This window comes from Narcine bancroftii, chromosome 7, assembly GCF_036971445.1.
Source record: "Narcine bancroftii isolate sNarBan1 chromosome 7, sNarBan1.hap1, whole genome shotgun sequence".
In the NCBI taxonomy this organism is placed as follows: domain Eukaryota; kingdom Metazoa; phylum Chordata; class Chondrichthyes; order Torpediniformes; family Narcinidae; genus Narcine; species Narcine bancroftii.
The window spans coordinates 4628373-4653698 of NC_091475.1; the positions used below are offsets into that span (position 1 = coordinate 4628373).

Genomic DNA, 25326 nt, shown 5'->3' on the forward strand with positions numbered 1-25326 from the left:
GTAAAAGACCATGGGCCATTAGGGAGGAAGTCTAGATGGTTTGAATTCCAGGAGTTTCACTTAACTCTATGATTGTACATTTGAAAGTCAAGTCTCTACAAAACATCTGTTCTTCAGTTAACCAGATTTTATAGCAAATTAATGTAGATTATAACTTCTTGTTGGTTTTAGACCCAAACATAAGATCTCAATCTCAGATTCAGTGTGATCACTGAAAAATCTCGAAAAAAAGCTAAATTTGCAATACAATTTTGCACTCCAAACTAAATAAACCAAACAGCAGCTGATAAAACCAAATTGTTAAACAGTTATCTTTCTTCCTAATCATTATTTCATTTTATCCTATTCTAGGCATTGACTCGTGTGCAGTAGTTCCAAGCACATAATTTCAAACGTCAACTCCATGCTCTTCTGGCAAGTTTTAGATGAAAGATTTTGTTAATACACAGACTGTTTAGTATTGGGGAGCATTAAAATTTAGTCTAATTTTTGCCACAATCTCATCCCCTCTGACTTTCCTCTCCCTATCAAGAATAAACTGTCCTCAGCAGAAATCCCAGCTTCATCCCTGTGAAACTACAGAGGTGGCACGGTTAATGCAACACTATAATGGCACAGTCTGTAAGAAGTTGGACTCTTTTTGCCTCCAGCATTCTTAATCGCTCCTTTTAGCTGATCTCAATCTAATCATTACTATGTGTAATTGGCAAACTCAGTTTTTCCACTCTTCCTACTAATTCTAACCTAGCCTTGTTTTGGAATTTGTAATATACCACACACTAAAGACCAAGTCTGAAATCATTATCAAGCCTCCTGTATGGTTGTGGCTGTTGTGACTTGGTGAAATAACATCTGCCTTGCAAAGGCCAAATGTCAAACACCCTCTTCTGAATCATCTTCCCACCACTGAATTCAGGGTGATTGTCTCCCAGAGAATCACCAATTATTTTCCCTTAGGGGTTTTCATCTACAGCTTAGCTATTTCCCAGCCCTGCAGAGCCCACTTCTATCATCTCTCCAAGATTCACAAGCATTATTCTCAGGTAAACCCATTGTTTCAGTTTGCTCTTGCCTGACCAAATTTACTGATTTTCTCCCTTGGTTCAGTCCCTTTCCACTTACATCTGTGACATATCTGATGCCCTCTGCCACTCTAAGTTTCCAGCTTCCTGGTTCCAACTGGTTTATCTTAACTATTTATGTACAATTCCTCTACACTTCAGATCAAGCCACAGCCTTTTATTTCTTCCTTTAAAAAAAAAAGATGTCCACTACCAGTAGTTGTCCTCCAGCGACATATTAATTGGTCTGGCTCTACATGTTCTTACATTAGACAATTTCTGCTTCATCTCCTTTCACTTATTGTAGCAGTGAGAATTTGCATGAAGCCAAGGTTTGGCTATGGTTTTGTGGAATACACACAACAATCCTTCATGCAATCCTTCATCCGTTCTCCTCCCTCAATGCTTCTTCTGGTGCATTGTCAGTTGTATCTGTCCGGTTTCCTTCACTTCCACAAATTGCTATTTTGCACCCTGCTTTACCTTTCACATGCTCTACATCTCTTTTCATTCCTTACAGAGACTATGTATTCTTTTGAGTTTACAAGATTAAGTTCAGTGATTCAATAAATGTTTGATTTATGAATTTTCACCATAATGCCATTGATTCCATGGGATACACGTCATGTCACTCTCTTTCCCCATTGGATCACATTTCCCTCAGACTTCAATATTTTGCTTAACAATGTTTTCCAAGAATGAATGCTTTCTGTAAATCGAGGAAGTAGAAGAAATGTAGTAATTTAATTAAAAATTTTAACGTCATTGAACAGTTTGATGCCACCAAACTATTTTCTCTGCACAAGCAAAACAAAATTATATGTAGGTCAGTCGAGCACGCTGACATGAAGCAGTTCCACAAAGTGAGAGTAGATAGAAATTTTGAACTTTTCAGCAAAAATGCATCAATTGTAACAAATTTCAAAACTGACATTCACTGATGTTTGTAAAATGAAGACAGAAAAGATTACAAAACTCCAAAGTTCCCCAAAATTGTCAAAGGCATAGTTAAGACAGAGGTAGGTAAGTTGTTCCTTGAGTGGGGAAGACTATAACTAGGGGACATAGCCTCAAGATTCAGGTTAATAGATTTAGATCAGAGATGAGGAGGAACTGCTTTTCCCAGAGAGTGGTGTATCTATGGAATTCGCTGCCCATTGAAGGAGTAGAGGGTACCTCTGTAAATATATTTAAGACAAAGTTGGATAGATTTTTACATAGTAGGGGAATTAAAGGATATGGGGAAAAGACAGATAGATGGAGATGAGCCGATCATCAGATCAGCCGTGATCTCTTTGAATGGCAGAGCCTGATGGGCCGAATAGCCTTCTCCTGTTTCTATTTCTTATGTTTTTGTAAAGATATGCATTTTCTACTAAACTAACTGAACAGCCAAACAGGATTAAGATTCTGGATCATCTTTCAAGATATTGATTCTGGTATTTTGAGTACAGGTAATGTCAAGGGAAAGTGTTCAGAACTTCTTGTTGGAAAATAGAAAGTCATTCTCATGATTGGATACCTTGAGTAAAGGTGCACAATGGTCAAGTAACTTTGAATATGACAACATTTGTTTAATTATTGACAACTTTGCTGCACTTGGTATCTTTGTTGTGTGCCCAGATAATTTTTGATTGAAGCAAAGTTTACATGGAACCTCTTTTATGATTTTTAAACTTCAGAATTGCCCTAAGTTTGACCAGAAATTTACTAACCAAGTTCAGAAAATGATTAGCAACTCTCTTACTTTCTCCATTATTCTTCTAATTTTGTCAATCTCACTGTTTTCAGTCAAAGTTGCAGAATTTTTAAGTATGCACTCTCTTTAACTGTTACCCAACTCCGATTGCTTTCAATACAATGTTGTATAATTTCTACTACAATTTCCATTTCCTTCCTTCTTAAAGAGTGCCCAATGTCTTTGTGCAATTAGGAGTCAGTTACAAGAGGATAATTTCAAACATCACTGCAGAATGGTATTCAAATCCATGGACATCTTATTACAGAACTTGGGGCATGGCAGACAAGTCTGAAACACCCTACATTTGGTAGAGAGCTGTTGAAACTACCAAAGGCAAATTGGTTTTCTTTGCAAACTTATTTTTTTTGGAGCCTCTTATTTGCCATGGAAAACTTTGTTCAGTCAAGATCAAATAAATCTGTTAAATAATTATATATTGTTCACTGAAATAAGTGTAGCAGAAATATCAAACTCCCTAAGTGAAAATGCAATGAATAATTTGCTTACATTTGCTTGGTTCTTTTGTGAAGGCTAAAGATATCATACTTTTGAGTGTAACCACTTGCTAAATATAAGATGTGAAGGCAGGACTCTGTTTACTCTGGTCTGCCAAAATATGTATTATAAACCATACCACGGCCTTCTCCTCCCCCTCAATCCCATGGCAGCATTGTGAGATATACTGCCGCTTTGAGCAAATAAGTTAGTTGGTAGTAAGGCTTGGCTGTTCACAATTAACAGTACTATAGCCCAGTAGATCACTTACACTTACAGTCTATGATAACTAGATGACTGCAGCTGTAGAAGTGAGGATGTTACATTTGCTCTTAATTGTCAAATTTTGTATCATTTGATCCTGCTATGACTGAGATGAAGATTGTTTTATGAGGAAAGTTTATACAAATTGGGCCTATGAATACTGTCATTTAGAAGATTAACAGTGATTTAAAGAAACACACAAGGTTCTGAGCAGTTTGACGGGGAAGATATTCGGACGATGTTCTTGCTCATGATGAAATTGAGAACTGATTCAGAATAAAGAGTCACTGGTTTAAGAAAATGAGAAGACATTTCTTCTTAAAGAGATGTGAATCTTTTGATTTCTTTACTCAGAGCTCTACAGAGATAGAATCATGAATATACTCAAGCCAATATGAAGGAAAGCAAGAGTAATGGAAAACAGACGGAGAAGTGAAACTGAGACCAAAATCAGGCTACCAATGACTTATAGAATGGCAGGCTTATGGGTAAAGGTGGCTACAGCTGTTCCTGCTTCTTAAATTCATCTGATATCATCAGATTAAATTCATCTGTTTTTCTGATATTAGATGAGTTATGTAGCTTTATTAATGTAGCTTTATTAATTATTGATTGCAATGAGACAAACTTTCCATATATGGACACATCCGGGCATACATGAATGGATGGAAAACTTAAGTGCGTTTTAAAACTGGGACTCGAAATCTCAATTTCTTTCTGAAAGTTAATTATTTTCCAATTTTTTTTCCCTCCAAAATATAATCACATCACGATGGTACCAATATTTTACTCCTATCCAATGATAGCTGGCTCTATTAAATTAATAATCTAATCGCTGTCAGAGCTGCTGTAAGAACCACTGGTATGGACGCGGGAGAGCGCCAGGGTTGGGTGGGGGAGGATGGTGGTGGTGTCGACGCAGCATTACTAAATAGGGCCCTAATGCCTTGGTGTTTGTTTGAGATCCTGTACCAGAGGTCTGTGCCCAAGTCATCGGCGATGCCTGTGCTGGCCAGTATATCACAAGGACATGCAGATTCTGGGGGATCAGCACAATGTACTAGAAATGGGGAGAACATCTCACATTAAGAAGGAGAAGCATGGCAGATGACTCTAAAGGGAAGGTGATCATGGCAGCGAACCAGCAGCTGAAGGACTCACACAGGTTGCGGTTTGTTGCTGACTTGGTGGTCAAAGGACCCACACGTGCTGAGGGCTGCTCGAGACTGGCTCGTGGGAAGCAGGTATTGGAACTGGGATTCAAGTGGTGCTGAGGATAAGAAGGCCACCCAAAAGGTTTTGGTTGCTGAAGGCTTCCTGAAGGTATTGGAGGTTTGGATTTGGAGTTTGGATTGCTGCCAGGGTCAGTGCCAAGACAAGTTTTTGCAGGAGAACATTGGGGTAACCGCAGGGTTCACAATCTGACCTTCAGCGGGGGGGGGGTGCTACCTAACTGCCTACTATGAACCTTCTCCACACCTTCCCCTTCCCTCCTCTGACGTAGTAGACAAATGCCTGGGGACTAGTGACACTAGGCTAGGCTACGGGTCACAATACCTCAATTCCTCATTTGGTGGGGGGTAATGGCCATGAGCGAGTGGGGGGGGGGGTGGGTCACAATACCTCGTTTGGGAGGCAATGCCCGCGATTGCCCCCCCTTGGAGCCGACCCTAGCTGCAGGAATGCTGGAAATGATTCCACAAACACTCAGTGATTCTGAAGGGTCTCTCATTTGCTTCTCTTTCTCCTATTTGGGAAGCCAGGCAATGCACAGAGCAGCTTTGTTTGCCTTATGGCAGACAAAAGTTGAAATAGATGACTTAATATACATAAAAATGTAAAATAATATGACAATAAAATGAACCTTGAAATAAATATGAATTATAAAATGAAAAGTGGAATAAGAAAAGTGGATTTATTAATCTGGTCTTCACTATTTCATGAGGGGTTTTTAGACTGCAGGCATGTAATGCACAATCAAGGAATTTTGCCATTACATGGGCAGTCTAAAAAGGAATGTGCAGGAATTTTGAGTCAATTCCTGCACCACGATTTATCCTGCAGGACCCCTACAACATTTTAGAGGAAGCCTGCAGTGTAAATTGTACCAGGAAAATTTGTTGTCGGTCATCCACTCTACTGCACATCCAACCACAGGGACTGCTTCACTCAGGTACTTGCAATCTAAAAAGGTGTGAATGACCAGACAGGCAGTAATTATGTTAATTTTTTTCAGAGATTTTTCCCAACATTACATCATCAAAACTGCACTGAGTTCCTTTTGTCATGAGGTGCTTTTAAGCTGCAGCACCCAGGTAGCCCTCCTGGGACCCAGGTGCGATTAGTGGGGCAAAGGTGCCTCCAGCACCTTTTAAGCTGGGGGTGGGGCGGAATAGCCACAGTAAATCGCCAACCCAGCGATTTAAGGGGAATCCCGTCCCCGCGACGATGCAGTAAGTGACGCATCACACAAACTAGTCTTCCCCATCCTCCACACCAGCTGTCAGTCTCCCTCCCACTGTCAATCGCACTCCCCACCCCCCAACCTGCGACAGCCAACCCCTCTCCTCTCTCCCGTGCGGCAGTGACCTCTCACCCCCTCCCCCAACTTCTCCACCCCAGGCCCCGGCAGTGACCCCATCTTCCCCTGATCACTGCAGACACTTCAGCTGGGATGCTGGCACGTGCTGTGATGCCAGCACGTAAGTGCTAATGTCACAGGAGTAACTGGGTTGGTCGTTTTGCTGTTCAAGCTGCCAGTTGACGCGTCCTGGAGAAGTTTAACTGGGTTCCCTGTCTACCTCCGAGGTAGGGCAGGGACTTGGTTGACTGGGTCAGACCGTTTCAAGCAGCCTTGAGAGTGGGGCACTAACCAGGCAAATTGCCCAGTTAACCCCATTTTACAAGGCAGTTTGAAAGCACCAACTGCGTTAAACTCTCCTTACCAACTCAAGAACTTTCAGTGATTAATTGCTAGGTAATTTTGATGAGGTGTGAAATGCACCTCATCAAATGTGAAAGCTTAGTGTTATATTACTTTTAAATGGCAAAACTATTCTTTATAGCAAACTGGTAATATCTCCTCTTTTTTCCTCCTCCTATAAATAATTCAAGTGACACCAATAGAGGAGAAAGACATTTATCCTATAAAGTTTGCTTAACTGGTTTGACACTCAGGTACCAATGACAATTTTATTCCCATCTCATGTCTCCTTTAAATTTTATGTTTAAAAGTATGCTATCAAGGACCAAGGGCAGGCTTCTGGGCTCAGCTGGAAGGGAGGGCCAGTTACTTTAGTCATGAATGCGACCACTACCGTCGTCAGAGGGTGGGTGGGGTGAATGTGTGACATTGGGGCAGGCTGGGAAAGTCAGTGTTTAGATAAGGGGAGGAGGTTTAATTGGTCTGGCTTGTGGTCAAGTCTAAGCATGGGTGAGAGGAACTGAAGCAGATGATTAAGTAAATGGTGAGTGGGAGGCTGGCGACTGCAGCCTCCAAACAGGCCTCAAGGACTGGAGAAAGTTAGGGTTTGCATTTCATTGGAGTTTGGGAGTATAATTGCAGAGAGATGAAGGTGAGATTTTTTTTAAACTAGTGAACAATTTGCAAGGAGAATGTAAGGTAAGTAAACCTTACAGGAGTTCCAAACTAATCAAGTTTATTGTCATCTGATTGCATAAGTAGAACCCAACGGAATGGCATTCTCCAGTCCTTGGTGCAAAACACGCAGTCACAACACATGTACAGACAAACAAAAAATCTGCAGGACAAGTATTCATATATTCAAATAAATACAAATATGAGCTTTGGATGGTTGGTGTGAGTAGTTCCTTTGGTCATTCAGCATTCTTACTGCCCATGGGAAGAAACTGTTCCTCAGCCTGGTGGTCCTGGTTCTAATACTCCTGAATATCTTTCCTGACAGGAACAGCTGAAAGATGCTGTGTGGCATGGAAGGGGTCTGCAACGATTTTACATGCCATCTGGCACCCTCAGTTTTCCTGGGATTGTCTAATAATCATTCATCTCAGGACAATAAGGTCATAGGAAAAGAGAGAACTGACAGAAGTTTTGGAAGTATGGTGATAAAGTTTAATAAAATAGGTGCCGAAATTGCACATCTATTTGCGGGTCCATGAGAACCATAATTTCCATTGATATAGCACTGTGACAAAATGTTAATTGGTGCTCCACAGCAGCAAAATTAGACAAACTTCACACTGTGGGCTGAGTAGTGACAATGTGGAACTTACTCCCAAAACCAGTAGGGTAGCCAAATAGCTGAAATGAATTAATGAGGAAGCTTGATAATTATATATGGCAAAGAAAGATATGTTGTTAGGCTGATAGGAAGTAAAACAGGAGGAGGCTGGTTTGGAGCATTCAGAGCAACACATATCAGTGCAATCAGCCAATCAGATAAGTTTTTGGGAGATAAACTGGGGCAGGGTTTTTCAGTGTCGGTCACATACAAATACTCAAACAGATTTTATTTAAAATACTGGAGCTCTGTTCATGCTAGATATGTCGGGGACAACAGTCTTTACAAAAGCTTTGGAGAGTACCCAAGAGACTTCACTAATGGATTGTTGTTTACAAAAAGGCAACAGATGAAAGAACTTGTCGGGACCTCATTCTGTCTGGAGTGGAACTTGCTGTTTTAGGAGGGTCATGTGGTTTTCCAAACAGAGAGAGAGTAAAACAGGTTTTTCGCTCAGAGAGAGAGACAGAGATCAGTTCTACAGTTTTACAGTCAGCAGCAGCAACTGGGACTGGAACAGGACAAGCTGGCAAGCTCGTGGAAAACCCCATTTGGAAGACGGGTTGTGAGTGCTTAGTTCAGCCTGGCCAAAGTCCTTGTGGTTCATGCAAGGGGAGAGGTCTGGCTGTCTAATGTTGCACTTGAAATAGGAGAAACAAAAAGGCACTCGGTGGTGACCTGAAAGAGGTTATCTGGAGAACCCTAAGGGGATGATTAAAAAGGAATCAGTGTGGGTGTCCTGGAACAACAAATCTCTCTCTGAAAATCAACAAGATCCTTCCTGAGTGGTAACCATTTACCTTTCAAGCACCAAAGCCTGGTGAACTTGGAGGAATGAGAAGTGAGATTGGATTCTGAATCAAAGAACTTTTCTGAACTTACACACACATTACATACATGTGCGCTTAGAATTAGAAGGGGGTTAAGTTAGGTTAACCCCCCCCCGGCCCTGGCTGCTCACTTACCGGAACTCCCGATGCTTTGACCGCCGACTCCAGCCTACCTGCAGGAGGTCCTGATGCTTTGCCACCCTCAGGCCAGAGCTTTTCACGCTGACTTCCACCACATGGTTCCTGACATAGGCACTACTGTGGCCTTAATCTCATTGCTGGATCTCACTTGCTCATCCCCCCTACTACTCCTTACCCTTCCCTATCCCCCTACACTTCTCCCTAATCTACTCCATCTCCCCTCCTCTCGAGTTAACTCCTCCCTCTGACTTCCCCACCTCTCCTATCAGACCTCCCCAATCCACCACCTCCCTTTTCTACCCTCTGACCTCTCTAACCCTCCAGCTCCTCCAAAGACCCTCTTCCACTCCAATTCCCATTCTGATCTCTGCTTGGTCTTTACCATCCCCTCTGATTGAGAGCGCTCGGTCTTCAGCAGAGGCCTTATCTTCATCCCCCTCCACTTAATGAGTTTCGCACATGCCACAATGCCGAATTCTTCTTCTGTTGCCTCCATCTCCAGGCCTTCTTCCATGACTGAGACTCTCCACCAACCCCCACTCCCCCTACCCAAGACCCCTTCTCCCCATTTTAAGCCTTTTTTCTCCTCTTGGACACCTCTTCCTGGCCAGCTGCCCACTTGGATCGCTTCATTTCTAAGTGCCATTGAGACATCAACTGCCTCAACTTCCTCTAGACACTCTGCACTCCATTCCCTGCGCAACAATCCCAACCACACCATCAAACCTGCGGACAAGGGTGCTGCTGTTGTGGTCTGACACACTGACCTCCACCTTGCTGAGGCCAGACGACAGTTCTCAGTCATCTCCTCCTACTTACCCCTTCCACAGGACCACACCATGGCTCTTCAAGCCACTGTCTCCAACACCATCTCCAACCTCATTGTCTCCAATCCCTGCACTGCTTTTATTCAAGAAACATAAATCCAGGAAATGCCACAGTTGCACCCCTACCTCCTACCTCACCATTGTTTCTGCTTGCACTTGTCCCCCACCAAACTAGTTATGTCTTACCTTTGACTATCTTTTTGACCCTGGTCCAATCCCTCCCCACCTATATCTGCTATACTGTACATGCCCTCCATCTCTTCAGTGACTTTAGATTCCTTGAACTGGACCGCCCCATCTTCACGATGGACGTCCAATCCCTTTATACTTCCATCCCCAGACAGAAGGTCTCAGAGCACTTCACTTCTTTCTGGACCACAAATCCGACCAGTCACTCTCTACCACCACCTTCCTCCGCTTGGTAGAACTTGTCCTCACTCTGAACAATTTCTCCTTTAATTCATCTCACTTTGTCTAAATCAAATCAAAGGAGTAGCCATGTGTACCTGCATGGATCCCAGCTCTGCCTGCCTGTTTTGAGTGCTTTGTGGAGCAATCCATGCTGCAAGCCTACACAGGCAAAGCCCCTCAACTTTTCCTCTGTAACACTGATGACTACATCAGGGCTGCCTCATGGACCCACAATGAGCTCATCAACTTCATTCACTTCACGGCTATCTTCCACCCCAATTTCAAACTCCTCTGGCCCATCTCTGACAGCACTGTCCCCCTTTTGGAACACTCTGTCTCCATCTTGGAAGACAAAGCTTTTCACTGACATATATTACAAACCCATCAATTTCCACAACTACCTTGACTATACTTCCTCACACCCTCGATTCTATTCTCTTAATTTCACTGTTCCCTCTATTTCTGCCCTGGCCCCCCTGCCCCCAGACACAGCAAACACAGGATTATCTTTGTCCTCACATACCACCCCACTAGCCTCTGCATCCAACACATTATCCTCTGGAATTTCCAACACTTACAACAGGATGCCACTACTAGACACATCTTTCCCTCTCTGCCTTCTGAATTGAGTGCTCCCTCCATGACTCCCTCGTGCACTGATCCCTCCCCTCATTCCACCCGTCTCTCTCCACCCCTGTGACTGGAAGAAGTGCCACAGTTGCACTCACACCTCCTCCCTCACAACAGACCGGGGCCCTAAACAGGCCTTTCAAGTGAAGCAACACTTCACTTGTGAATCTCCAGAATTGATTAACTGCATCCAGGGCTCCCTTTGTGACCTTTTCTACATCAGAAAGACTGGGAAATCACTTCACTGAGCATATTCGCAGTGTCTGCACCAGTGAGTGACCTCCAGGTGGCCAACCATTTCAGTTCTGCATCACATTCCCATATTCACATGTCTGTCCATGGCTTTGTGTACTGTCCCAAAGACCAGCTGCAAATTGGAGGAACAACACTTGACTTTCTGCCTGGCCACTTTACATATGATGGGATTAACATCGACTTTTCTGGTTTCTGTTAACCTGCTCTCCTTTCCCCCTCCCTTCCCTTCCTCCTGTTAACTCTCCACCCCATTCCCTCTCTATTCACCTAGCCATCTCTCCTCCCCTTGCTTGCTGCTGTGGCATCCCGTCTCCACCTATTCCTTCCTGTCTTTGTGATCAAGCCTCCACCCCCCCCCCCCCCCCCCCCCAACTTACCCTATTATTTGGAAGTCTGCAGACATTTTTCCATACCTTGATGAAGGCTCAAGCCCGAAAAAAAATTAAAAAAAGTAATGTATTTTTCTCTTTGCTACATAAAGAACACAGTTTGACCTGCTGAGTTTCTCCAGCATTGTATTTTACCACGATTCGAAGGAGCGCTGGACAAAGTAGCAACTCCCTGTCTGCCTTATGGTAGACAAAAGTTAAAGAATTTTGTGTTACATTCTAAATGTAGTATTACGTGACAATAATGGAACCTTTACCTTTTATCATTGTCACACTGTTCAGGAAATCTTGCTAACAATTTTCATGTTATTATATGAAAGCTTTCTGAATAGCATTAGGGAAATTGTTAACATTGTGTTATTTTTCTCAAATATTAAAACAATTTCTAGAATTAGATTTTTTTTATTGGTTTGTAAAGATCACTTCATTGTATGTTTAAATTTTTAATGTTTGGAGTTAACTGAAATGAATAATAAATGATTTGTGCAGAATACCGAGGTTAATTCCAAGAAGAAGCAAAGAAAGTGTTCTCTGTAAGGTTTTTAGTTGTTGATATCCAAACCTATAGTTTCATTTGTTGATACAAATGAATACAAGCAAGTGAAAAAAATACTACAGAAGCTGCAGATCCAAAATAAAAAGACAATTCATGGCAGGTTAGGCTGTATTTGTGGAAAGAAATACAAAGTCAACATTTCGGGTCAAATATCCTTCATCAGAACCATTTAACCAAGTGAGTATTTTCAGATTTTGTTTTGTTTCTATATTGATTGGAACAGTTGTGTTAATTCAATACAATTACATGTGACTTTTTTGTCAATAGTTAAACAATTTCATATGATGTTTTTATAATTGCACCAATTCCTAAGGAATGGAAAGCTTCGAGACTTCATCCTGGTTCAAACTTATTAGCTAATGGTTACTACAATTGTTCTCAGAACTTCTCATCAAAAGAGAAAAAAAACCACACTGAATTTCAACTCAGATGCCTGCACCACATTCACATTAACTGTTCTCTTCCATAGGTTTCACTCATCCCGATGTCATGTTTATAATCTCCCTCTTCCTGTTTACATTGAAGTCTTATTGAAAATGGTACAGTTTAAAAACTGTTTTAATTCTACTTAAGCTCTCCTTTCAGCAGTTTCTTTCACACCTCTTGCAAACTCCTGAATGACATGTACCTGGTTCCTTGTTGTTTTCCTGTCAGAGAAATAGAACTGTGCAAACCTTTGTAGGACTACTGTGTTTCCATATTAATTTATGAGTGAACAATGCTGATAAGACCAATATTTATTGACTACTCTCAAGTTCTTCTGAGACAGTAGTGGTGAACTGCCTACTTCATCTGATGTCATGAATGTTAAATTTCCACCAAGTTATGAACAAGAATTGGCAATAAATTTCTGTGGTTTGCAGGACAAACATGGAGGCAATAGTGTTTAAATAAAGATCATGCCTTAAACAACATGATTTTAGAACCTTTAGCATGCTGTCTCATTACATCTTGTAGACTGCAATCACTATATGCTGCTGGTTGCAGTATTAAATCTTGGATTCTGTTAGGTAGTTTAGTTGTTATTGGAATTATCCAGGATATGTATAACATGATAATTCTTGTGCTCAATGCAGTGGTGTTCAGTCTCCCCGAGTCTGCATGGGTTTCCTTCCATGTTCTAAAGACATGCAGGGTGGGTAGGATAATGGGTCACATGGTTGTATTTGGGCAGTACAGGTTCACCCGTAAATTGGAGGAACAACAGCTCACCTTCCATCTGAGCACCTACCAACCGGATGACATTAACATTGACTTCTCACTTTTCTACTGAAACCCTCCCCGCCATCTTCTTCTCCGTCTTTTTCTCTAGCTCTCTTTTCCTTTCCCTCTGCCTCCTTTCGCAGAGACAAGATCATTTCTCACCTTTCCCCTCATCATATCCAATTTACCACTTTTGTCTGTTCTCCTCCTTCCCCCCAATCTTTACTTAAGATGCCAGTATTTCTTCCCACTCATACCTTGAGGAAGTGCTCAGGCCCGAAACATCAGTAATTTATCTTTACCCTTCCATAGAAGATATAACCGGCTGAGTTCTTGCATTTCTGTGCTTTGGCTACAATCAGTGACTGTAGACTTTTGTGTTTCACTCTTGTGACTGTGTTGTCAGGTCTATTATTTGATTGCACAAGTACAACCCAATGAAACCACATTCTCCGGTACTCAGGCAAAACACACAAACAGAATAACACATATACTGACAAACAATACATATGCAGGACAAAAATTTTCATAAATACAAATATTGCTTTGTAAATATGAGAGTCTTGAATAGTTAGTATCAGCAGTTCCTTTGGTCATTCAGCATTCTCACTGCCCATGGGAAGAAGCTGTTTCTCAGCCTGGTGGTGCTGGCTCTGATACTCTTGTATCTCTTTCCTGACAGGAGCAGCTGAAAGATGCTTTGTGTGGGGTGGAAGGTGAACTTACCGATTTTGCACACCCTCTTCGATGGGTGGGGGTGGGAAGAAGACGACTTCAGTGATCATCTCTATTACAGTCCTGTGGATTGAACTCCAATCTATTTCTCTGCAGCAACTGTACCGCACTGTGATGCAGCCGGCCAGGACACTCTCGATAGAGCTCTTGTACAAGGTTGACATAATGGTGGTTGGTAGCCTTGCCCGCTTCAGTCTTCTCAGGAAGTGTAGTTGCTGTTGCACCTTCCTGACGAATGAGGATATGTTGAGTGTTCACAATAGGTCATGTCACTGGTGAAGTGAATTCCAAGGAACTTGGTGTACTCCACTCTCTCTACTACAGAGTTCTTGATGTGGTTGTTCCTAGTCCACCTGAAGTCCACGATCATCTCTTTCGCCTTGTCCACATTGAGACTCAGGTTGTTCCTTTTGCACTATTTCATGAGATTTTCCATCCCTTCTCTGTAGTGCGTCGCATCATTGTTGCTGATGAGGCCGACTACTATTATGTAATCCACAAATTTGATGCCACTCTTGGTGCTGGATCCGGGTGATGCCTTCGTGGATCAGTCACATGAACAGGAGTGGGATGAGCACCCAGCCCCGAGGTGTGCCAGTGTTCAGTGCGATGGGTGCTCAACAGGCTGTGAACGACCCGGGCAAACCGTTGTCTTTCCATTAGAAAGTCCAGAATCCAGTTACAGAGTGTTGAGGTCTGTTGAGGACAGCTTCTCCACCAGCCTCTGGAGAATGAATGGATCAAATGCCAAGCTAGTCAATGAATGTATAAGCCTGTCGTCCTCCAGGTGGGACAGGATGGAGGGGAGGGACAAGGCTATCATGGTTTCTTCTATGAGTGAACTGAAATGTGTCCAGTGTCTCTGGGAGGTCATTGAAGCCTGTTCTCGTCACCCCCGGGGTTCTCGGATTATGGTGGCCGACTTGAAACCTGTGGGGATAAAGACAGAATGGACTAATTTACTTGGTTGACAGGATGCCAGTCATCAATGTGACAGCCTGTGGGAAGAAGCTATTCCTCAGTCGAGCAGCCCTGATTTTCTGATGGTACCAGGTTAACCACCAACACCGACGTCTCTTTAACCAATGATCCCGAGTGGAGGGGAGGGAGGCCGCAGTCGAAGTCATTCCCCTTGCTCCCGTGCTCTGGACGGCGACATCACGGAGGTTTGGGAACCCGCATCCATTGTAATCACTTCGAGGAGAACAAAAGGCCTGCGACCTCTGCTCCGTTATCCAAATCATTCCTGCATTCAAGTCAAGGCCACACTCGCCTGGGCCGCTTCCGGCCGAGCGCCGCCGCTTCACACGCGCGCGGGCTCACCCTCGCGGACCCGCCCCCTCCGGCCGGAAGTCCACGCGCCCTTTGTTTACAATCCTACTTACCATCCGATTGGCTGTTGCCTATGTAAATACAATGACGTCCCCTCCCCCCACTTCCGCACTTTAATCAATGGGATTTCCATTTACTGTCCGGTCTCACCAAAGACACGCACACACACAAAAAAGAAAGCTCGAGAGAACAATCACGGAACCAGCCCCTTCCCCCCCCCTCCCCCACCATTCGCATGCAACAAGCCACTGCAATTCAAGTCCACGTCCTCCTCAAGCTTTGATTGGAGAATTGGGCGGGACTGAGGCACACACCTGATTGCCATTGGTCGAACGTATTTGTCCGGACAAGGGCCCTAAACCTGATTGGTCGGATCCCGCCCACCGGCCGGAGTCTATTGGGCACCGTCGATGCCATGCAGGCGGACGCCATTCCCAGCTCCAGCCCCCTCGTGGGCGGAAACGCCCCCTCCTCGCGCCGCCTTCGGATTGGCCGCGCCTGATGCCAATCGTGGGTGCCCGCGCCTCCGGCTGAACGCTGAGTGGACCGCGCTCGGCCTGGGGCGGGTCGGAGAGGCGAGACGGCAGGCTCGTGCCGAAAGCGGATTGGGGGGATCGGCGCGTGAGTCAGAGGGCCCCGCCCCCTCGGCCCCGGCCGCTGTTTTCGTGCGGACCCGGGAGGCAAGTGGGAGCGGGCTCGGGTTCCCGTTCGGGCCTTTAAAAAGGAATCGCTCACGCAGCTCCTCCTCCCACCACATGAGGTGGAGGCGGATGTCGGCGCCTCGCGTGATCCTGCTCCGACTGTGAGTCCCGCGGCTTTTAATCGACTGAGCCCCGGGGCTGTTGTTTTGGAAGTTTTCTGTTTGTTTGTGTGGCTGAGGGAAAAGTGGGTATAAAAGGGGGCAGGAACATGGCGGCGGCGCCGAGGAATCCACGTAGCAATGTGAATAAAAAGGGTCGCATCCTGGGCATCATCGACGCCATCCAGGACGCAGTGGGGCCACCGAAGCAGGCGGCCGACAAGCGGATGGTGGAGAAGACCTGGAAGCTGATGGACAAAGTGGTGCGGCTGTGCCAGAACTCCAAGCTGCAGCTCAAAAACAGCCCCCCGTACATTCTGGACATTCTGCCGGACACTTACCAGCATCTTCGCCTCATCCTGTCCAAGTACGAGGATCGCATGCACGTCCTGAGTGAGAACGAGTACTTCAAGATCTACATTGACAGCCTGATGAAGAAATCCAAGCGGGCCATCAGGCTCTTCAAGGAAGGCAAGGAAAGGATGTATGAAGAGCAGTCTCAAGATAGGTATACAATCGTGTCCTCTCTCTCTCTCTCTCTCTCTCTCTCTGAACTCAGCAGGTCCTTCACCTATAGCAAACATAAAGACCCAGAACCAATATTTCAGCCTTCAGCCCTTCAAGGAAAGGATGTATGAAGAGCAGTCTAGATAGGTATACAATCGTGTCCTCTCTCTCTCTCTCTCTCTCTCTCTCTCTCTCTCTCTGAACTCAGCAGGTCCTTCACCTATAGCAAACATAAAGACCCAGAACCAATATTTCAGCCTTCAGCCCTTCAAGGAAAGAATGTATGAAGAGCAGTCTAGATAGGTATACAATCGTGTCCTCTCTCTCTCTCTCTCTCTCTCTCTCTCTGTCTCTCACTCTGAACTCAGCAGGTCCTTCACCTATAGCAAACATAAAGATCCAGAACCGATATTTCAGCCTTCAGCCCTTCAAGGAAAGGATGTATGAAGATCAGTCTAGATAGGTATTCAATCGTGTCCTCTCTCTCTCTTTCTCTTTCTCTATCTCTCTCTCTCTCTCTCTCACTCTGAACTCAGCAGGTCCTTCACCTATAGCAAACATAAAGACCCAGAACCAATATTTCAGCCTTCAGCCCTTCAAGGAAAGGATGTATGAAGAGCAGTCTAGATAGGTATACAATCGTGTCCTCTCTCTCTCTCTCTCTCTCTCTCTCTCTGAACTCAGCAGGTCCTTCACCTATAGCAAACATAAAGACCCAGAACCAATATTTCAGCCTTCAGCCCTTCAAGGAAAGGATGTATGAAGAGCAGTCTAGATAGGTATACAATCGTGTCCTCTCTCTCTCACTCTCTCTCTCTCTGTCTCTCACTCTGAACTCAGCAGGTCCTTCACCTATAGCAAACATAAAGATCCAGAACCGATATTTCAGCCTTCAGCCCTTCAAGGAAAGGATGTATGAAGAGCAGTCTAGATAGGTATTCAATCGTGTCCTCTCTCTCTCTCTCTTTCTCTTTCTCTCTCTCTCTCTCTCTCTCTCTCTCTCTCACTCTGAACTCAGCAGGTCCTTCACCTATAGCAAACATAAAGACCCAGAACCAAAATTTCAGCCTTCAGCCCTTCAAGGAAAGGATGTATGAAGAGCAGTCTAGATAGGTATACAATCGTGTCCTCTCTCTCTCTCTCTCTCTCTCTCTCTCTCTCTCTCTCTCTCTCTCTCTCTCTCTCTCTCTGAACTCAGCAGGTCCTTCACCTATAGCAAACATAAAGATCCAGAACCAAAATTTCAGCCTTCAACCCTTCAAGGAAAGGATGTATGAAGAGCAGTCTAGATAGGTATAAAATCGTGTCTCCTCTCTCTCTCTCTCTCTCTCTCTCTCTCTCTCTCTCTCTCTCTGAACTCAGCGGTTCCTTCACCTATAGCAAACATAAAGACCCAGAACCGATATTTCGGCCTTGAGCCCTTCACGGTATGAGCAAAACTCGCACCTTGCTCATTCACCCTGAAACGGTGGTGCTGATGCATCTTCATATTCGCACTGTCCTTTTTGGACCTGCTCTCTTCTTCAGCGTTGTTCCTCACACTGTGCGCTGAAACCCAGGATGCAACTTGTGTCATGCTTTGCCAAGCTGAGGCTTTGTTGTGAGGGATTGCTTTTAACACAGGGGCTGTCAAATGTGGCAGTGCACTGAGATTTTTCCGCGTAGGTGATCCAAACGCTATTTCTGGATAGGTGATGTTTGCTTTGCTCGATAAACCAGATCTGAATTCAAGTTTCAATCGCTGTGAAGTGTTGTAAGTAAATTCTGCATGTTCTGTCCTTTTTCATCCCATCAAAGTTACTTGAGCAAGTTCTTAGGCATTGCAGAAAAAAACCATTCGGGGTTGATTGAAATCGCTTTGGTAAATGGAAATCTGTTGCGGGATTGAATTAAATTTATAAACGTGGTCATGAAATGAGCAAGATATCAGAATGTGGCAAACTATTATTTGTTTTCCATTCTATCTTTTTAAAACAATACTGACTTGCATAATTTCCCGGCAATCAGCTGTAGGTTTTTGATGCACTCGAAATAACGTCACTGTTGTTCATCTTTCGCGTCATCCTACAGCAATAGTAGGTGGACTGGTGTGGTCCGTGGTTGAAACAAAGTACTGCTGGCACAGATTTGCCTGAGCCCACTCTCAAAAGAATGTTACGAAATAGCTCCTTCTGGAATGATCTTTTTAAAATCACCACCCGTGGGCTCCTCTGAGCTTGTTCTTTGTAGCTTGGTGATGTCCAAAGTTACCTTAGACTAATTTAATTCTGTGCAGCCTAATTAACACATTAACTACTTGACTAGTTTGTGATTGGGTTTAGTAAATATATTTGCATCTTTTCCAAACAATATCTAGTGAAATAATAGACCTTAGTTGCAATCATTTTTTAAAAATAAAATGCTGTTTAGATCAGTTTAACCCTCCAAAAGTATTTGAGCTTGTGATCTCATCTGTTGGTTAAATACAAGATTGTCGATGTTGCTGTTATTTTGATGCAGTGTTCAACTGAAACGCCCATCAAAAGAGTTGAATGATTTGATAACTTGTTTAGAAAACTGGAAATTCTCTTAGTGGGAGAATGCTGTCAATTAATCTTCAACCAATACATTTAAACAATCCCTCTCTTGTCATTGTTTGCACAAATGACAGCTGCATTTGTCAAAAGTAGTTTCTTCCCAAAGTAATTAATTGGATGAAAAACAGCTTTGATACAAGCCCAGGTTATGAAAGGTCTCCTACTATATTCTTCACTTTTTTTAAAATCAGCGTTTCCACCTTTTTAATGGACTATGCCTCTTTCAAATCAGAGGTTATAATAGAAATGTACAGGTGAAGTAAATGAAAATTCGGTGGTGAATTGGTACAGAGTTGATTGTAAAAAAAAAATGCCTGTAGATAGTAAGAAGAAAGTTTTGGTGGGTTGACTGATGAAGGCAGAGATTTATCGATGAATCAGGTGAGTGGATTGTTTGTGACACTTTCTGTGAAGCTCCAAAAGGAAACCTATAGGAGTTCCATTTATGTGCTACATATAAACTGTTTATCTCCAAATAAGGGAAAAGAAACGAGACAAAGTGATTTCCTGCCTTCTTGTACCTGGGTGTCTGGTCACACTGGGATTAAGAGATAGGAAATGGGAATGAAACTTTTTTAACCATTTTTTGCATAACTTGTTCAGAAGAAGAAATGTACAACTGAAAATAGTTGTCAGGGAAAATATTAATCATTGATGGAAAATATAACTAACTTGAGCATTGGAAATAAAAACAATTGTTTGCAATCGTAAAGCATTTCTAATTCATCTTCTGGTCCTTATTCAAAGGTAGATTCACGGTGTCGGAAGAAGGAAATACACCATGTAAACATTCTAAAATAAAACTCCTTTAGTAGGCTTTATTGCAGAATGTGGGATGGTGGGGGTTGGGCAAAAGAATGAAAAGAAAGAGAACTAATATGTCTTATCTTTCTATTTTCTGAAGAAACGTAGGGTTTCAAATTTGAAATTGGAAGAGGAATCATTAAAATAAAGGAAATGTAATGTATTCCAGACAGAATCTACTTTTTTTTTTACCCGTGCTGTGGCCCCTAGCAAAGGATGTTATTACCAAGCGGATGTAGTCATTATGAGCTGTACTGCTGACAGTCAGATGTGAATTGCCCAAAAGAAATGTATCCTCCTGAAGTTTGGATAGTTGGAATTGGAATTTGTTTATCAAATGTTTAATGATGACTACACCAGAATTTTTTGTTTTAGAAAGTAGTATCTTATTTGGTGCTGTTTGGGTACATATTGTCCTGCAGAATTTGAGGGTTTTCTTTCAAATAGGTTGGGTAAGCAAAATAATAAATTTTTATCTTCAGATATAATCCATTGCAAGTTAATGTTCTGGAATACTTTTAATTCCCCTTTCTTTCCCCCCCCCCCCCCCCACAATATGTGAACATAGCTGGGAATATTAGTATTTTAATTTCTATTTGTAATGATCCCACTAATGAGTACACTCTGAAGTTGTTTATAGACCAGAAATTGTGGTGCAGCAATTATTGCTGTTGAATCATAATTCATACTGAATTTGATTTGGATTTCTAGTGCTATCTGTGTGGAGTTTGCAGTGGATGGAATCATGGCTACATAGATTTTCCCTGGGTGCTCTGGTTTCCTCCCACATTCCAAATAAGACCTAGTTGGTTGTGTAAATCGCAGCTGTAAATTAATAATCCCCCCTCTGTGTCCCTCGCTGCCTATGCAGGTGAGTAGTGGGGTGTCGAGGAGTATGTGAGGGGTTGCCAGCAAGTAAATGAGGGTCTGAGATGGCTCTGAGTTGGCGTAGGCATGATGCATGAATGTCATGAGGAAATATGAGAAGGTAAAATTGGGTAACGATGTCAGATTTTCTTCCCTAACCCTCAAGGAATACCGAGCATTGTAATAACAGTCTGGTGACTGGGGTTTTTTAAAATGTAGATATTATTTAATCATTTGAATTCAAATTCCCTGGCTACTGTAGTGGCATCAACTTCTTGTTTCTGTGTCACTCCTGAATCCAGAATCCTGTCTCCTAGACCAGTAACTTGCCCAGGGGTATGATAGCAAAGTGGTTGTGACACGATCGGATAAAGGTCTTTTTTAAGAGTGCACACACTGAATTAATTGTAATAATTACAAGTAGAGGCTAGACTTTGTCTTGAAGGAGGGGCTTTGTTAGGAGATGGGGATGGTGTGGTGAGATGAAAAGGCTGAACTTGTGGAAAATGGCACATGCTGCTTTGAGAAGTATTGTCTTGCATTTTTATGTAGGAGGATAAATAAAAATCAAGCAATTACATTGAATTGCTCTTCCAAAGTGACCCCTATCACCCATTCAAGTTTTGTCTTTCATTTTTCCCTTTCATACTTTGACCGCCATCACAAATTATTTGAAAATTCCAAATTTTCACAGTAGTATAGTGAAAAATGTTTCTTCTGAGTTGATTTACAGAGAGATTTTATCTTGCCTGAAGCAGAAATCTTTTCTAAATCTCCCTTGCGGATTTCCATCATAATTTTAAAGACGCTATCAAGTCAATTCCCTTTCCTAGAACAAACACCTCAAACCTGTTGGTTCTTTCCTGAAGCTGTGCCCTCCAAATTCTAGTATAATTCTTGTCATTAGTTTTTTTTCCACTTGGTGCTCCAACATCATTTTAGTAAACTGGAGATGAGAACAGAGCACATCACTGTTTCAACCAAAGTTCTTCATAATTTTAACACAAGGTTTTTTGCACTCCCTTCTTCCAGAAGGGATCCCTCGTACTCTATTTGTACTGTGATCTTGTCAAGCTGTGTGGCTGTTTTGCCATGGTATAATGATCATGGATTCACGACCTCAGCACAACATGTCTAGGCCCCTCAGGATTTTAGGAACTGGAGTCCTGTCACTCCTTGCCTTTTATCTTGATTTTTAAAAATAATCTAGTCTGTTTAAATTCAAGAGTTGCATATGAAGAATAACATCTCACTGAACACTGGTGTTTTTGTTTAAATATTTCAATTTTTCCTAATTAAAGCTTTATCTTTAACTATTGGTCTGAATATTTTAATTACCATTTTCAGAATTGGTAATAATTCTATTTTAATTTGTCTTGCAGAGAGCAAGATGTTTTCTTGGCAGAACTAAATACTTGTTTAGAATTGTATATTGTGCTTTTTTAAAAATTGATTTTGAATTTGCGGCATCTTGTTTTTGATATGGTGGAGTTTTGAAATCTGCCTGTTTATTCATTGCTGTAATTATTTGCATATGTGGGTAGCCCTACAACTGAAATATTCACTTTGTATGATGTTTTTTTTGTTTAAGATGTAATTCATATTTTTAAATGTGATTTGTTTTCTCAGAGTGTACAGGAAGAACTTTTTTTGGGACTATTTTGCACATGTACCGGTTTACATGCACAGGCAAAGATTGTTCTGGAGTACTCCAAAACCACATTTACAGGAATTGCTTGAATTTTTATTTCATCTACATGACATTTGCTTCATAGAAACCTATCGAAGAGATACAATTCTGGTAAATTAATCCCAGAAATTGTAATTTTAGTTTGATTACACAATTTTGGAGCTTGTACCTAATATTGATCCTCTGTACTTTCTATCAATTTTGTTTTCAATGTTGAGTAGAACTTGGTTGAATAGAAAGAAGACTGGGCAGTTACATCTATCTGTGTGCTTGCTGTATCATGAGCGTCTCTGTGCAAGAGCGCATATTGCATTTATCCAAATATCCCTTCTGAAGCTGCAGTGCTGGCTGATTGAAATGATGCTGCATTATACTTTGATACCTGTAGAGTTGTCGTACTCTTGGCCCTCAATACAGCCAGGAACATACCTTTTACTTATCAAAAATAAAACCTGCACAGGCTGTATACAGATATGTCAGAAGCTGGCATTAAACCCTAGTTTAGTAGCCCAGACCCTTTCATTCTCTGGGGCAAAGAATTACCCACAGTTTGATGTAGAGAGGTTGTCTGTAAGGGTTGGTATTTGGTAGGATGGATGAAAATCACAAAGGTTTTTACCACCCTTTTTTCCTGTTAGAAGTGACTCATTTTTATTCTCTGCCTTCTACCCTGTAACTGAATTGACTTGTTTTCTCTGCATTATAAAATTTGTTTTGCCTCTTCCTTTTCTGAAAGGTCATTATCTTGAAACATTAAATCTGCAGCATCTTCACAAATCTTTATATTTCCAGTACTTTTTTAAAATGTATAAATGTTTGGTAAACTCCTGTTCTTTCTGATCCGTGCACATGAAAGTTGTTTGTGTACCAGTTTGCCACCGTGTGGGTGGTTAGGACACAAGGCAGTCAAGTGGGTTTGCTGCACTCCATGTATCGTTTTAACCATTGGCTCGTGCCACTTTTGATTCTCTAGTACAGTTGTGAATTCCTGTAAGGTTGGAACAGTATCCTTGGTTCCACTTGTTCTATCTACTAGCCGCCATCATTGTATTTAAGAATATGTGGTCTTTTTATATAAAAAGCTAAATGTCATAGTTTTTTCTACTGTCACATGCTAAGGAGAAATTTTAAATCCATTTTTTTCCTTTGCTTGGTTTAGTTTGATGGTCACAATTTGTGTACTGATCTAGAAACTGATCTAATTGGCGCACGAAGGGAGCTTACGATTTAACAGAATTATAATCTCTGATATATCAAAGTTCTAACTGATATAGACAATATCCACACAATAAATCGATTTATTCTATTTTTGTGTATCTTTTGAGTTCAAAAGAATAATAGAAAATCCAGACTGAACTGTTGGACAGAAAGTGGTTGTCAGAAAGTGGTTGTAAGTGGAGGTGACTGAAAACAAACTTATTTCAACAGAAGAATAAATATTTCCGTTGACAAGGTCAACATTGCATTTCAGCTTTCATTTACTCTCCCCTTCTCCCTTTTGTAGTTTGGTTAGATTCTTATTTATTTTCTCCATACCATTATAACATATCTTTTCTTTGGCTTGGCTTATTCAATGAAATGGTAAACACTGAAAATTTCTGAATCTGGAGAGCATATTGTGGTTTGTCCTATTTTCTGCAAGTGTTAACAGACTTGGAATTTTACAATATGTCAGTAATACCTATGCTAGTATTTGAGAGCTGTATTTTTTTAAAAATCTGGGATGTTGGGATCCCAAATTGGCATTTGCTAATTGTTTTATTGCTCCACTCTGTCGTAGAAGGTAGTGGGGTGCTTCCTTAAGTTTGTCTCTGAGGAAATAGTAGTCCTATAATGGTATTGTAAAAGGAGTGAATATGTAAGCAAATATATGTACAAACACAGTTGCTCTAGTTGTGATAATCTGCTGTCGCTCTGGTTTTACAGAGTCACTTTTGATTCAACAGAAATCCTATTTGGGAAGTTGAATCTATTTAGCATAGCTCTGCCGGATGCCACAATTGTAGAAGGATACAGCAGCACAGGAGGGATTGAGTGGTTTAAGCATGGTTGGATACTTTAACAATAGCTTTGTATTCCGTCTCACTACAAAGTTTGCCTAGTTCTTTGCAGAACATATCAACTGCATGTAGTAGGTGAACATTTCTTTTGAGCCAGCTTTTGTGTGTATTTGCACATGTTCCCCAGCTTCCATCTCCAAACACTAGATCTCATGGACAGAGTAGTTGGCAACTCAGGGGTGGGAGAAGCAGCTTGCAGGTGTTCACTGCAGATATTTGACCTTGGGTATACTGGCTGAATCATCAGGAGCAAGGCTGCAATGTCACAATTCGAGAATCCATTTACCCAGAGAGCTAAAGGAAGTGAAGCACTTATTACCTTTTAGATTTCTACATTGAATTGAACTTAAGAGTAGGTCACATACAAGCACTTTAAAACCGATCTTAATTAAAATACTGGAGCTCTGCCCCATGCTAGACATGTCAGGGCCAACAGTCTTTGCAAGAGCTTTGGAGAGTGCCAAGAGACTTCACTAATGAATTGTTTTTTACAAAAAGGGAACAGATGAAAGAGCTTGTTGGAGCCACAGATAGTCTGCAGTAGAACTTGCTGTTTTAAGAGGGTCATGTGGTTTTGCAAGCAGAGAGTCAAAACAGACTTTCTATCAGAGAGAGAGAGACAGAGATCACTTCTGTAGTGTTACAGCCAGCAGCAGCAGCGCGGATTGGAACAGGACAAGCTGGAAAGCTTGTGGAAAATCCCATTCAGAAATGGGTTCTTATTTCAGCCTGGTCAAAGCCCTTGTGGCTCATGCAAGAGGAGAGGACTGGCTGTCTAATGTTTCACTTGGAATAAGAGAAACAGGAAGAAACTCTGGTCACCTGAAAGAAATAGGTTATCATCTGGAGAACCCTGAGAGGGCAAGTTTATTCGGCAAGACACTGAAGCGG

At 42.2% G+C, this 25326-nt stretch overlaps 2 protein-coding genes across 8 annotated transcripts in view; one reads left to right on the forward strand and one right to left on the reverse strand.

Annotated features, from left to right (window-relative positions):
- Positions 1–15292, reverse strand: part of LOC138738423 (HMG box transcription factor BBX) — a 285557-nt gene extending 270265 nt beyond the window's left edge. For 4 of the 7 annotated variants that reach the window (XM_069888615.1, XM_069888604.1, XM_069888602.1 and 1 more), the window contains exon 1: positions 13792–15161. The gene's annotated coding sequence lies outside the window, so the exon portion shown is untranslated. Of the gene's footprint in view, positions 1–13791; positions 15162–15185 lie in introns of those variants that run through there. The other 3 variants (XM_069888601.1, XM_069888616.1, XM_069888607.1) reach the window with 2 other exon arrangements.
- A 39-nt stretch (positions 15293–15331) lies between these two features.
- The window catches only part of cblb (Cbl proto-oncogene B, E3 ubiquitin protein ligase), a 126390-nt gene continuing 116395 nt past the window's right edge, over positions 15332–25326 (forward strand). The window contains exon 1 of the mRNA XM_069888593.1: positions 15332–16439. Within this exon, the coding sequence (XP_069744694.1) occupies positions 16042–16439 (398 nt within the window). The 5' untranslated portion in view covers positions 15332–16041. The remainder of the gene's footprint in view (positions 16440–25326) is intronic.